The following is a 15,499-nucleotide window of genomic DNA, read 5'->3' on the forward strand; positions in this document are numbered from 1 at the left end:
CAGAGAGGGCTCTAGCACAGAGAGAAGCAGCAGCTATTAACCCTTTCTTTACCCTCTGTGTTGCTGACATGGTAGTTTGACCATGAAGTTACTTCACTTTGTTATTAAAGTTGTCAGGTGACGTGTTTTCAGGGACTTCTTATGAGGTGTGTTCACATACACAGGCTGTGATGTAAACCTGATAAGAAACCACCACACAGCAAACACTGTGTTACTAGTTAGGGGTTAAATCGAAACTAAACACAACAGCTGTATAAGATATAAATTCATACAAACACTGACACACACCAAAGAAAACAGAACCACAACACAAAGTCCACTGACACAGGAAACACACCTGATCCTGTGAAAGATGATGACATCATATTCAGACTGCTGGGCTCCATTGAAGGTGTTTCAGGAGCGACTCTGTGGCGCCACCTGCTGACAGGAACCTGTGATCAGCTGCTGTCTGCTTGAAGTGAGGCAGAAAGTTCATCAGTCCACAGATGCAGAGTTCCAGCACATCTACAAGAACACAGCTGAACTTTGACTTTACAACAACAGAGATTTCAACAGAGGACGCTCGCTCCTCTACAGACCAACAGGCGCCTGAAGCCTCCTCCAACCATCAACATGAAGCTTTTCCAGACAGATCAGAGATGATTATTGATCTCTGATCCACTAAACCCTCAGAATCAAGCTACATGTTTCCATGAAGCTGCACTGAACCATCCTCAGAATCAAGCTGCTGCTGAACCACAGAAGAAGAGACTCTCTGTGTGTTAAACCCTGGAGCTGCAGGACCTACAGTGGACCCTCTCTCTGTTTCACTGGGTCCTGGACCCGGTTTCAGCCATGTCCGCTCCTCTCTGATGGATCCAGGCTCTTGGGTAGCAGCCGGGTTGTGGTTTTAGAGGCTCAGCAGAGGCCCCGAGGGTCTGAGTGGGCATGAGTACGACTGACTACATGTGGAAGAAGACTGATTCTTCTACCTTCATGTCAGGCTGAGCTCCAGGCCACACGGCTCCAGCTCCTCCCTCTGATTGGTCCATGTGAGGCAGCCTTCATCCTGAATGGAGAGCAGCTCCTCAGTCTGTGGCTGTGTGCTCAGAGGTGCAAAGAGCTTCAGGCCAGGACCAGGCTTAAAGTTAGGACCCCCAGGGCACAGTACTGTCTCCATTCCTGTTCACACTCTATACATCGGACTTCAGACACTGCTCACAGTCCTGCCACCTGCAGAAGTTCTCGGATGACTCTGCCATTGTGGGCTGTACCAGCAGAGGTCAGGAGGCGGAGTATATGAGTGTGGTGGACAGCTTTGTGGAGTGGTGCGGACAAAACCACCTGCAACTGAATGTCACAAAGACAAAAGAGCTGGTGGTGGACTTCAGGAAGCACCAGACACTCCCAGACCCGGTCAGCATCAAAGGTACCAACGTGGACATTGTGGACAGCTACAAATACCTGGGTGTCCACATTGACCACAAACTGGACTGGTCCACAAACGCAGAGGCAGCATACAAGAAGGGACAGAGTCCTCTGTATCTCCTAAGGAGACTCCTTTAACGTCTGCCAGACCATGCTGCAGATGTTTTACCACTCGGTGGTCTCCAGCGTCATCTTCTACGCTGTAGTGTGCTGGGGCAGCAGGATGAAGACGGCCGACACCAACAGACTCAACAAGCTCATCAGGAAGGCTGGTTCGGTCCTGGGAGTGGAGCTGGAGTCTGTGGTGGAGGTGACGGAGAGGAGGATACTGAGGAAACTCCTCAGTATTTTTAACAACACGTCTCACCCCCTGCACGACACACTGCTGTCCTACAGGAGCACATTCAGCGGTAGACTGAGACTACGAGGAGCAGCACAGAACGCCACAGGAGGTCCTTCCTGCCAGTGGCCATCAGACTGTATAACTCCTCCCCTTTCTGTAGGGAGAAGAGCTGGATAATCATGTCAGGCATCACTGTCATTCCCTCCACTTGTCTATGTTTATGTTTACTTAGCACCTTACATCTCCATATTGTATCCATGTATCATATATTGTGCTCATACTGCGTACTGTACTCTGATTTTGGATTATAATGACACTTATACTCTTATACTCTGTACTTAACTGCATTTAATGTAACTTGATACCTCTGGCACAAGAATTTCCTTCGGGATTAATAAAGTTTTATCTTATCTTATCTTATCTTATCTTATCTTATCTTTAATAAAATGTAACACAACAACCCAGGAAGTTGTTTGTATGTGAGCGAGCAGCGACTTTACTTTTATTATAGTAAAGTTCAGATGTGATGGATCCAGATGACCTCTGTGTTCATATAGATGTAGATCTTCATCTGTTGACTGATGGAGATTCTGCCTCACTTTAACCAGACAGCAGCTGATCACAGGTTTCTGTCAGCAGGTGGCGCCATTGGACAGACTGATGTGTTTTCATGTCTCACTCACATCAGTTCATGTTGGTTTTTATTCTTTTTGTTAACATGTGTGAAGCAGTTTGTATCGACAGTAACACAACAGAGGAACAATATGAGGACACAGTGACACAGCACAGTGTGTCTGTGTGACTCCTTCAAGCACAGAGACACAACAGAGATGAAGCTTCAGTGTGTGTGAAGCTGCATGTTTACACTGTGATGTGTGTGAATCTGTTAGAGATATATTCTCTATGGGGATCAATCATTTTAATCTGAATCTTTCACACTTTTAATATCTGTGTTTGTTTCCCTTTGATTAACATGATGTGTTTTCAGTGTACAGTGTTCACACACACACACTGTGGGGATCAGAACTTTTTGGATCAACGTTCAAAAACCAGTTTCAATATTTACGCAGCAGTAAAATCCTTCATATCTGCCTCCAACTGTTTTATGCAAATGAGCAGCGGCCGGCAGGACTGCTCAGAACTACCAAACATCATTGGAGGAGTTTAACGCTTTAAATGCCAGTTAGACTGCATGATGCAAATATTTCATGTAAAAATGCACAAAACAAGTTATTTTACAAGTTGGGAGGCTCAGGCATTATTTTATATCTGTCATGTCAAAGTTTATCCAAAATATTGAGTTGGAGTTATTAGTGTTTGTATTGCAGCAGTTTTAAATGGTGTTTTCCACTTAGGTCCATTAACTCCTATTATAATACTACATTTTAATATCAGAGCCATAACAACATGGAATCATGCATTTCTTAATGTAAGGGTTTCATTTGTGAGGACATGTCAAAGTTCATGATCATAAATTCAGCTTCACATTCTTCATTTCACTGCTTCTAAGACAAAAACATGTTCTGACCTGAAATCACAGTCAGTGATTCAAATGAAAGTGAAACATCATCAACATTTAAAGCACAAAGTTGAAGCTGCTGTCACTTCCACACACTCTGCTTCTACACACAGCACAGACTCACTGAGGAACCAGACAACAACAAGAACCCAGCATGTAGAGGCTGAGTGAATGTGGTGCTGAAGGTGTGGAGGTGGATCAGTGTGTCAGAGGAGACTCTGTAGAAGGACAGAGTGCCAGCAGGACAGTCCACATACACTGCTGCTCTGTCAGAGACGGAGGAGGAGATGGATGTTCCTCTGTTATTGTGACAGACAGAGTAACCATGATCAGAGCAGAACAGACTCCAGGACTGATTGTTTCCTCCAAACACGCAGTCATCACTGTCTCCTTTCCTCCTGATTCTTCTGTAACTCACTGATATTTCAACCAATCCTCTCCACTCGACCTCCCAGTAACAGCGACCAGTCAGAACATTTCTACACAGCAGCTGATGGTACCTGTCAAATCTGTCTGGATGATCAGGATATGGCTGCTCCTCCTCCTCCTCCTCCTCCTCCACATGTGTCACCTTCCTGTTGTTGTCAGACAGTTTGAGGTTTGTGTGCACTGAGTTTGTGTCGACTTCAAGTTGACAGAAATCTGATGGAGAGAAAAAGACACAGCTGCAGTTTATCATCTGACACATCTGATGGCTTCATTCTGTCTTTACTGACTGATGTGTTGTTCATTCATACAAAGTTTATCGCACGCACGCACGCACGCACGCGCGCGCACACACACACACACACACACACACACACACACACACACACACACACACACACACACACACACACACACACACACACACACACACACACACACACTTTCAAAATAAAAGCCTCTAATTCATTACACAGCTAACTAGCGCTAGCCACCCCCACAAATTATACATCAAATCGACCGGCTCCGTCAGGACTACTACCCTCTGAGGTTTGGTAGCGATCGGATAAATGGTGTTTGAAAAAATCCAGAAAAACTGCGATCAACCCTCCCCACAGGCATCAAATCACTGTCAAAAGTTTGAAGCCATGGTGTTTGGGCATGTTTTCACACAGAACCTTCATTTAAAATGTAAAATGTAGATAAACATTAGACCTCTGACATATTGAGTCCCCATGTCTGTGCCACTTTTTGTTTTGACAGGCAAGCCACTTATGCTTTCACATATGCCGGTGATCAGGAATGAGGTTTGGTGGTATATAATGGGGCGGACCGGCAGCAGAGTGTGGGCGAGCGAGCATTGGCCCACTCAAAATTTATTGTGAAATTTTCTAGGTTATATATACAATAGTTATTTCTATTTTCTTTCCTGTTTGATTCCTCTGTCCTTATGTTCCTTTCTTTGGTTGGGATTGTTGGTGCATTATCATTTAGGGTTTTTCCTGTAGAACAGACCAAAAGTCCAGTTCATATGTTCACTGGGCCGAAGCCTCTGTCATAAAATCAATAATGTCATAATATGCCACCAGTACTGTTGTCCACAGGATGAAATCACACGTTTAAAAATTATTATTATTATATATATTTAACATTTCACCACAAGATGGCAGCAAACATGGTCAAACTCTCACCACCCTGTTTTGCCAGTGATCTGTGTTTTTTCTATTGCCCATTTCTAAAATGGCAAGTGTGAGTAAGAAAAGGAAGGTTGACAGCGAAGGCCGAAGTTTCAGGACAAGTGGAAATGGAAGAAGAATGTGAGGGCAAGACATCTTGCACATTGAAACCTGTTTTGGAGCCAGACCTGCCCCCTTTACTGCAGCTGAGAGCCCAGTCTCTTCCTTCTCATCAGAGGTCCCTCGTTAATCGCGGGGGTTACGTTCCGAAAATAACCCGCAAAAGGTGAAATCCGTGAAGTAATCGGCTTTATTTTTTACAGTTATTCTAGATGCTTTAAGGCTGTGACCCCCTCACTACACACTTTATACTCCTTTCTCTCCTGTTCAAACACTGTCAGAGTTCAAACCTTCATAGAAAATAAGTCCAGTGTTACAGAATGAAACCAAAGCAAAAAAGCAAAATAAAAGGAAATATAATAAATGAAGATTAAAAAAATGGTTTTGTGAAATGGAAGTTGTGGCGGCTGCACTAAAATGAATGATAAGTTAATGTGGTCTGTTCAGAGCTGTCAGTAAAAGCTTGTTTAACTGGTTTCGGCTGTCCCGCCTAACAAACGAAGAGATTGCTTCCAAAACGCTATAAATCCAGAAAAAAGTGTTTTCTTTCCCAAAAAGGGTTTATATGAAAACTTCTAGTTTATGTTTCAAACTGTAATATATCATCATGAGTTTGTAATAACACAAAACTCAAATCTATATTTTGATTTTAAACATTTATTAAACAATCAAATCTTTTTTCCACCCAAAAAGCTATAAATCCATTTCATCAAAAAACTAATTTTATGTATTTATATATGTATTTCTAATAATATTATTTCGCCAGCTGTCAGTTGATCCACATGACAAAAGTTTTTCTCTTTAGTATGCGAACAGGAAATGGCCGGTATTTTCCCTCCAGCTGAGTTTCGGGATTCTGTATGGAAGGCTTCCACTTTTTTCCCATGGAAGAAACGAGGACTGCCTCATGGATACTGTCAAAGTTATTCATTTCACACAGCTAAAACACTCATTTAAAAGACGACTGGACATACTTTCTATCTACTGACAGGGCTCCGCCATGACAGTTGGAAAGCTGGCCTGTGATTGGTTGAATGGAAATGCTGCATTGTGCTGAAAATCAGGGAGTTTGTAGCAGATTGGGAAAAAAGGGAAGAAGCGGTGCAGGGAAACATGGCGGATAACGTGTTTTGTTACTAATTGATTAAAAACTTTAAACAGAGACCCCGTGTGAAACTTATTTTGGTGGTAACTCGTTTTCTTAAACATTGGCGTTTATCGCCCTAACCCTAACCCTAATAATGCTGCTCACAGCTCAGTGTCTCAGTGTCTTCACTCTTCAGTCCATCAGTCCAGTCTGACCCTTTGGATGAGATTCTTTGTGTCTGAGTCCTGCCTGCTTTTGGACTGTGGAGCTGTTTATTCCTGTGTTTGGACCTTTTCAACCCTTTTTGGTCTCTCATTGGATTTTGTCTTTTGTCTGCTTTGGTTGTCTCTGTTATGTCCCAGGCTGAGGGGAAACCCACACACAGCATGTCTGCACCTCCCCACTCGTCCCCACTCTCAGATCGGCAGCTACACAGGCTGGTTTCAGTGTTAGGCTGCAGTTCATGAACTCAGAGCTGAGCAGTGCCCCAAACAAACACAGAGACACTACAACACACTAAAGCTCCCTAACAAGAGAAAAAGGGAAAACCAATGACAAAGCTGGAACCTAAAACTCCTGCTGGGGAGTAATAAACTCCAGTAAACACCAAAGAAATCCAACCGCCGAGGCTGCGCTACAACAGCTCTGATGGACTGATAGAACACTGACTCATGCACAATAACATGAGGAAAGACCGAGTCAAACTTACACTTCCTCAGCCCAGGTTTTAACCACTGCTCTCCACCATGCTCCACCCTGCAGGAAGAAACACAGTCAGAATGATTTTCTAACCAACATGAGTCCAAACTGCTGATCAACATGAAGCAGAGTTCCTCAGTTTGTCAGAGACACACAAACAGACTGAAACTCATCTGTGTCGACTCCAGAAGAGTCTCTCCTGATCTGCTCTGTGTTTATTCATGTCCTCCATTCTGTGAAATATTGCTCTCTGTCAGTGCTTTACTGTAAAATCCTCTTCATGCAGCAACAGTGTAGGTTTGATCTCAGCATTGTGCATTTATCCAAAGCAGCAAACAAGCCACACTGTCTCTGACTGTTTGTTGCTTTCACTCTATATGCAAACACAGGCCTGGTTCACATGTGTCATGGATGGAAGACTTCCTGACACACTTCAAATAAATACATTCACTCATGTCTGTGTGTAGTTTTTACAGTGATAATATTGTAGTGTCTCCCTGCTCTCTGTCTCTGACTGAAGTAACTCCTCCTTCTACCATTGTGTTGTTGTCTCCTCTGAAGCTTCACATATGGATTGTTTCAGAAACATTTGTTTGTGGAAATAATTCAGTGGTTCTTACAGCTGAGGACATTAATAAGTAGGGCATCATTTAGTATTTGATCTGCACTAAGTGTGACTGAAAATCAGTCTGTATGTATTTTGATATGAAGAACGTGTATAAAGAAAAGTGAAGTTAACATGATGGACACTTAATGATGGAGGAAGATGAACATCAGGGATCAGTGATTATTTCTTCTCTGCAGTTTCAATCCATCCATCAACAGCTGTGGATATATGAGCTAAACTGACAGACTGAGGAGGACTCATGCTCTGTGGTCTCTGTGTACCTGAGAGTGTCCAGACTACAATCTGGACTGTTGAGCAAAGCAGACAGCAGCTTCACTCCTGAGTCTCCTGGATGATTGTAGCTCAGGTCCAGCTCTCTCAGATAGGAGGGGTTGGAGGTCAGAGCCGAGGCCAGAGAAGCACAGCCCTCCTGTGTGATCAGACAGCCTGACAGACTGGAGGTACAAAACAGGTCATGAACTCAAGAAGAAAGAAGGGAAATCCAACAGATCTTCAACATGAACATGAAGCAGAATTTAACTGATGATCAAAAAGCTGTATCCTGACCTGAGAGTCTTCAGTCTGCAGTCTGGAGTCTCCAGTCTACGAGACAGCTGCTTCACTCCTGAATCCTGCAGGTCATTGTTATTCAGATCCAGCTCTCTCAGACTAGAGGACTGGGAGCTGAGGACTGAGGACAGAGCTTCACAGCTTCTCTCTGAGAGGTTACAGCTGCTCAGTCTGAATGAAATGAAATGTGCACATTTAACACTACTGATTTTGATATTAATTGTAAAAGGTAGAGCAGTGTAGATAAAAATATTGAGACTGACCTCAGAGTCTGCAGGCTACACCTCTCCAGAAAACCACCTAGGTGCTCCACATCCTGCAGATTGTTCTCACTGAGGTCCAGATATCTCAGCTGGGAGGGGTTAGCCTTCAGAGCTGAGCCCAGAGGTAGACAGCTGGTCTCTGACAAACCACAGCCACACAACCTAATAAGACAATACAAGACATTGATAGAGCCATTGATACCACTGATAATTTAATAATATGGAATAACATTAAAACATACAGATTACTGTTACTGGGATGGAAGAAAATAATTATTCATTGAATTACTGAGCAACATTTGAACATATGATTAGATCTGATTTGTCATCAAAGCAACAGTGACTGAAGATACACATGTCTGTGGTCCTTTTCTGTGTGTCAGTCCTGACAGATGATTTAAAAACTGGACCTCAGCCTAATAATAACATTAACTGACCTAAGAACCTGCAGTATGCAGTGAGGACTGTCCAGTCCAGCACATAGCTGCTTCAGTCCTGAATCCTGCAGTTTGTTCCCGTTCATATCGAGCTCTGTCAGATGGGAGGGGTCGGACTTCAGAGCTGAGGCCACAACTTCCCAGTGAGTCTCTGAGAGGTTACAGTCAGAAAGTCTGTGATGACAGAAATATCAGAACATTATGAAAGGGACACTTTAAGTAGTAGCAGTGATCTCATTTGATCTGACTGTTTGACATGTAACAAAAACTCTGATCATTCTCATCACCTCATTTTGACAGTGTATTTCACTTTATTTCTCTGTTGTAGGTTCTTTCAGCTGATATTGCTGACAAAGATAAATTCTTCTCTTTCATTCAGAGACTTTCAAGAGTTATTCTGTGTTGTGTGACATCCTGATTGAACTGTTTGTGTATGTGTCTGCATGTTTGCATACCATGATGTTGTGCTGCAGTTTTTGCAGTCTTTGTATTTATGTTGTTTGTGCAGCACTTTGGCCACATACAGCTGTTTTAACTACAAATAAAGACACATTTATTGTCCATTCATTTAACAGCTTCAAACAGAAACATAAAAAACAATGTTTTTTTTACAGTAGAAGAACATCTGAGACAAAAACACAGCTGATGTGATGTGTCAATGAACACAAGGAGCTCTGTTAGAGAGAAACATACAGTGTGAATGTGTCTAAGAACTAAACCAATAATCTACACTGATTGGTCACATCTGGACTCACCTGAACTTTCTGCAGTTCCTCACAGCTGGAAGCAGTCTCAATCGTCCTTCTGTTGTTGTGTTGTACTTCATCAGGTCTAGCTCATCAAGAACCTCCTCTGACATCTGCAGCATGTAGGCCAGAGCTGAGCAGTGGATCTCAGAGAGTTCCTTCTCTGACCTATTCTCTGACTGCAGGAACTCTTGGATCTCCTGATGGACTGAGAGGTCATTCATCTCCATCAGACAGTGGAAGATGTTGATGATTCTGTCAGGAGACACTGTATCAGTGCTTTTCTGTTTCAGGTTGTCGATGGCTCTCTGGATGGCCTCTGAATAGTTTTCTGTCTCACCCAGCAGGTCTTCTAAGAGTCTCTGGTTTGACTGCAGAGAGAGGCCATGAAGGAAGCGAACCATCAGGTCCAGGTGGCCAGTTTCACTGTGCAGAGATTTCTCCATGACTCTGTCCAGGATGTCATCCAGAGATAACTCGTCGCCGTCTTCGTCACCGCCGTTGTCGCTGTCGTCATCGCTGTTGTTATCGCTGTTGTTATCGCCGTCGTCACCCCTCAGGAAGTCTAGCAGCTCCTCAGTGTCCCCTTTGACGAAACAGTGTATGAGGTGGAAAGCAGCCAGAAACTCCTGAATGCTCAGGTGAACAAAGCAGAATGTCGTGTCTTTCTGTTTCCTTCTTCGCTCTTCCTTGAAGATCTCTGTGAACACTCCTGAGTACACTGAGGCTTTACTGAAATCGATGCCACACTCTTTCAGATCCTTCTTATAGAAGATTATGTTGCCCTTTTCCAGCTGCTGAAGAGCCAGTTTTCCTAGTGAAAAAATGCACTGACTGGACTCTGGTCCATATTTCTCTTTGGTCTGATTTACCTGAAACATCAGAAACTCTGCGTACATCTCAGTCAGGGTCTTGGGCAGCTCTCCTCCCTCTCTGGTTTCCAACATGTCCTCCAGAACTGTAGCAGTGATCCAGCAGAAGACTGGGATGTGGCACATAATGTGGAGGCTTCGTGATGTCTTGATGTGGGAGATGATCCTGCTGGCCTGCTCCTCCTCTCTGAACCTCATCCTGAAGTACTCCTCCTTTTGTGGGTCAGTGAACCCTCTGACCTCTGTCACCACGTCCACACACTTGATCTGTTTGGCTGCTGCTGGCCGTGTGGTTATCCATATGCGAGCGGAGCTCAGCAGTTTTCCATTGATGAGGTTTTTCACCAAGATATCAGTGGTGGTGGACTTAGTTACATCAACAGAGTGACAATCGTCAACATGAAGGTCCAGATGAAGGCGGCTCTCATCCAGTCCGTCAAACACAAAGAGAAGCTTGAACTCACTCCTGTCGTAGTTGCGGTTTCCTGATGACTGCAGAGCAGTAAAGATGTAATGAAGGGCCTCCTCTTTGATGCCCTTAGCCTCTGGGATACATTCATAAATGAGGTTTGCCAAACTGAACTGTTTTCCCATCAGTGGATTCAGCTGACGGAAGGAGAAGGGGAAAATGAGATGCACATCTTGATTGGCTGTTCCCTCAGCCCAGTCTAGAATAAACTTTTGCACCAGGAAGGTCTTTCCAATTCCTGCGACTCCGTTGGTAAGCACTGTTTTTACAGGTCTTTTTTTTCCAGAAGGATGTTGGAACATGTCTCTGGGTTTGACAGATGTCTCAGTGTCTCTGGGCCTCCAGGCTTTCTGGATCTGTTGGACCTCATGCTGTGTGTTGATGTGTATGTCACGGCCAGCTGTGATGTATAGCTCTGTGTAGATATCAACCAGACACTCTTCATCTTCTGCCCAGCCTTCTTGTGCACACAGAAACCTGTCCTGGAAGTGGGATTGGAGTTTCTGTTGGTAATATGTGATGTGGCGTGGCTCCGGTACTGGAACCATCCCATCTGTCAAAGACAGTGAGTAGGTTAGTGTGTGTACACATACAGACATTGAGCATTAACTTTTAGAGGCAGCCCAGTCTGTTCCTACAAAGCAATACAGATCCATCATTGTCCAAAACACGTCTCTGCTGCAGGTGAAACAACATGGCCGACACAAAAGTGCCACTGTTCCACACCCATCTGAGCCAGAGCTGTGTTCTCATGAGAAACAGTAAAAGCTACAATCAGAACATCTTATCAGTGTGAATCAGGTTCCTCAGTCTCACTCTTCCTTTCATTACAGCTTAGTGCCCCCTGCAGTGCAAGCATGGAATCAGCAACACAGACCTGAAAGTTTGGAACACATGTTTGGAATTATAAAAACAAACCTGAGGTGAAAACCAGCAAAACTTTATCTCTGTGCAGGTTGTCCGCAGGGTGCTGGAGGGTTCATGGGAGTTCGCCCAACCAGTCCACATGTGTTTTGTGGACTTGGAGAAGGCGTTCAACCGTGTCCCTCGCGGCATCTTGTGGGAGGTGCTCTGGGAGCATGGGGTCCGTGGCCCTCAGCTGAGGGCTGTTAGGTCCCTGTATGACCGGAGCAGGAGTTTGGTTCGCATTGCCGGCAGTAAGTCAGACCTGTTCCCAGTGCATGTTGGACTCCGGCAGGGCTGCCCTTTGTCACCGGTTCTGTTCATAATTTTTATGGACAGAATTTCTAGGCGCAGCGAGGGACCGGAGAGGATCTGGTTCGGGAACCATAGGATTTCATCTCTGCTTTTTGCGGATGATGTTGTCCTGTTGACTTCATCGAGCCGGGACCTCCAGTGTGCACTGGGACGGTTTGCAGCCGAGTGTGAAGCGGCTGGAATGAGAATCAGCACCTCCAAGTCTGAGGCCATGGTTCTCGACCGGAAAAAGGTAGTTTGTCCTCTCTGGGTGGGAGGAGAGCTCCTGCCCCAAGTGGAGGAGTTTGTCTATCTCGGGGTCTCGTTCACGAGTGAGGGAAAAATGGAGCGGGAGATTGACAGACGGATCGGTGCAGCTTCCGCAGTAATGCGGTCGCTGTACCGGTCTGTTGTGGTGAAGAAGGAGCTGAGCCGGAAGGCGAAGCTCTCGATTTACCGGTCAATCTACGTTCCTACCCTCACCTATGGCCATGAGCTTTGGGTAGTGACCGAAAGAATGAGATCGCGAATGCAGGCGGCTGAAATGAGTTTCCTTCGAAGGGTGGCTGGGCGCTCCCTTAGAGATAGGGTGAGAAGCTCAGTCACCCGAGAGGAGCTCGGAGTAGAGCCGCTGCTGCTCCACATCGAGAGGAGCCAGCTGAGGTGGCTCGGGCATCTGGTTCGGATGCCTCCTGGACGCCTCCCTGGGGAGGAGTTCCGGGCATGTCCCACTGGGAGGAGGCCCCGGGGAAGACCCAGGATGCGGTGGAGAGACTATGTCTCTCGGCTGGCCTGGGAACGCCTCGGGATTCCCTCAGAAGAGCTGGAGGAAGTGTCTGGTGAGAGGGAAGTCTGGGTGTCCCTGCTTAGACTGCTGCCCCTGCGACCCGGCCCCGGATAAGTGGTAGAAGATGGATGGATGGATGGAGGTTGTACTGCTGCTCGTTTGATGTGTCCAATCAAAATGGAGGATGGTTTGTTATGTCACTGATAGTTATAGGACAAAAATCTACTGTATGAAAAAATAGCCCATGTGGGACAGGAAGTTTTCTGTCCACGTAGAGATAGTACGACGTTGTATTAGGGCCATTGTAAGAAAAAGAAATACTGACCCGGAAGAGGCGGGGGGGGCTAATATTCTAAGATAAAAGTAGCAAATTTGCTAGAAAAAACTCACAAATGTATGGGAAAACCTCAGATATTCTCTGACATTAGGCTATAAAGTCGCAAATCTGGATAGACGTTGCTTGCTGTCATGGTCGCCGTGGAAAAGCTCATCAAGTTTTACTGTGGCAATGCTGTGAGAAAGATAACACCGTTGATAACCTTTCCTGCTTCAACCTCCCAACCGTAGTCAGGAAGCACAGAGGACGAGCTACGTTGCTCGTGGTTAAGCCCCACCGTCACACACAGCTGGAGTAAAGGGAGACCAGAGCACTTTCCTGTCCTTGCAGGGCGGCAGCTTTATTCTCTTATTCTTTACGGTGTACATATACTTCTTGTTAATAACTCACCCCTCTCTCAAGCTAAGAACTCTCATCTTCTCTCCCACTCCTACACACATACACTCTCCTGTATCCTGCACACTCACATACACACACCGCCACAGGTACACACATGTAAGGAGGTAATAACTTCTTCATTTACTTTTGATCCCATTATTTTCCCTGTATTATGTTGATTGTATGGTTTTTCCATGGGACAGTGGGGTTTTGGCGCCCTCTAGAGGGCCCTTGCAGAGTTGGCAAGGGATACTCCACCCTTGTCACCAGTCTTACATGTGCTGTTCGCGTGGTAAGTCCGAGTCTAATAAGCTCTGCAGAAATTAGCAATTTACTTTGTTGTTTTGCTGTCATAAGTCCACATTCCTATTGTTATATGTTGTTGGAATAATAACCATAAGTTTCCTTTTAATGTTGGTTGCTAAGCGTTGTAAATTAAGCAGTCCGTTTGACAAGCTGCTAGCTGCTAGCTTAAATGCAGTAGCAGTGCTGTCTCGTAGTACAGCGCTATATGCTAATTTTGGGTTTATTTTTCAGTGTGTCACTGTGGAGCTTGTTAGAACTCTGGATACAAGATTTCTGTGTCCAGCCTGACCCTAATAAACGGCCTGTCGAGCCAAGAAAGAAGTTGGTTTTTGATTACACAACGCAGAAGAAAGTATACACCCACTACACACACGTAGGCTACTCACTGCCATCCTCTTAAGAAGGCATATACCACTCTCATAACACCCGGAACTGAACTAAAGCCCTGAAACAGTTTACATGTACACATAAACCATATGCACGCATGCAATGAAGATGACGTCTTGGAAACGCAACACGATTCCGTGACCAAGAAAAACGGATATAAATTTCTGAGTTTTTTCCTCACAAATTTGCTACTTTAATCTCAGAAGATTAGCGCCCCCCCCCTTTCCAGGTCAGTATTTCTTTTTCTTAAAATGGCCCTAATATGCTGTCGTACAGAGAACGTAACAGAGAATGCAGCTTCTCACCTTCAGCATGAGGAGAAGACAAAGTCTGAGTTGAAGGTCCAGGGTTAGTGTTCCTGATGTCATCCAATGTCTGCTGCAGGTCCTTCCTGGGGATCTCCCCTAAAATGTTCCAGGTGACCTGCACTGCATTAGGAATTCCATATGTCTGCTCCATCACAGTCACTGTTTCCAGCCTGTGTTCCTTTTGCAGGTGGCATGTTTTGATGGGTGCGTGGCCCTCTAGGCAGCCGGGCTGCTGCAGAAACCAGTTGAACCTTTTGAACTCTTCATCTGTCAGATCGTCCAGAATGTTCAGAAGGTCCTTTGACGTCATCACAGCTTCCTGGAAAAGTCAGAGGACATCAGCAGCAGCAGTATGTATGAGATGAAGTGACACCATGTCAGATTAGCTTGCAGTGGGAAAACATTCAAGGGAACAGTTCTATAGAGAACTGACGTTCAATAAAAAAATCATCAGTTACAGGCAGTAAAGATCAATGAGGCGATCACACTGATGATTGATCAGATATCGACAGACTCACCTGCTGAATCAGTCCTGACTTCCAGAAGTTTCCACCTTCATGCTGCAGTCTGTAATAAACCATAACTAAACATCTAAACCATAACACAGGGAACTTGATACAAAACTGTGATCATCAGCAGCTCAGTGAACACAAACACACAAAACAACACTGAAGATGAGAACACAATTATAAATAAATCATTTCAAAAATAAAAACACAACCTCCTCTCTGTCCTCACACTGACTCATAGCAGAGCTCACACCTTCACACAAACACAGCAACATGACACAGAAACACACAGTCAGCATGTTGTTATTCATGCTTCATGTAGATGCTAACAGGCTAATCATGCTGTTAGCTTAGTATCAGAGCCTCAGACCAGGTTTTGCTCTCAGGCTTTTATTTTGGTGAGTCTGTAAACACACCAACATCTCTGATGCTGTTATTATTGAGGTCACATGCTGTAAGTGGAACAGTGCACACACACATTCAGTGTTTGCTTCAGAGTTCTGTCACTTCTCTCCATGTGTGAACATGTGAATAAATGAACATGTGT

The 15,499-nt window shown here is 44.8% G+C and overlaps 1 protein-coding gene across 1 annotated transcript; it reads right to left on the bottom strand.

The window, feature by feature from the left end:
* Nucleotides 1-976: 976 nt before the first annotated feature.
* LOC114435398 (NACHT, LRR and PYD domains-containing protein 12-like) lies at nt 977-10,442 on the bottom strand (the record flags this gene model as incomplete). Its single annotated transcript, XM_028405055.1, has 7 exons — nt 977-1,088; nt 3,389-3,891; nt 7,715-7,841; nt 7,954-8,127; nt 8,220-8,381; nt 8,657-8,784; nt 9,423-10,442. Coding segments are annotated over 7 exons (2,226 nt in total), but the record flags the coding sequence as incomplete, so codon positions are not given.
* Between the last annotated feature and the right edge of the window lie 5,057 nt (nt 10,443-15,499).

This window comes from Parambassis ranga, chromosome 5, assembly GCF_900634625.1.
Source record: "Parambassis ranga chromosome 5, fParRan2.1, whole genome shotgun sequence".
NCBI lineage: Eukaryota > Metazoa > Chordata > Actinopteri > Ambassidae > Parambassis > Parambassis ranga.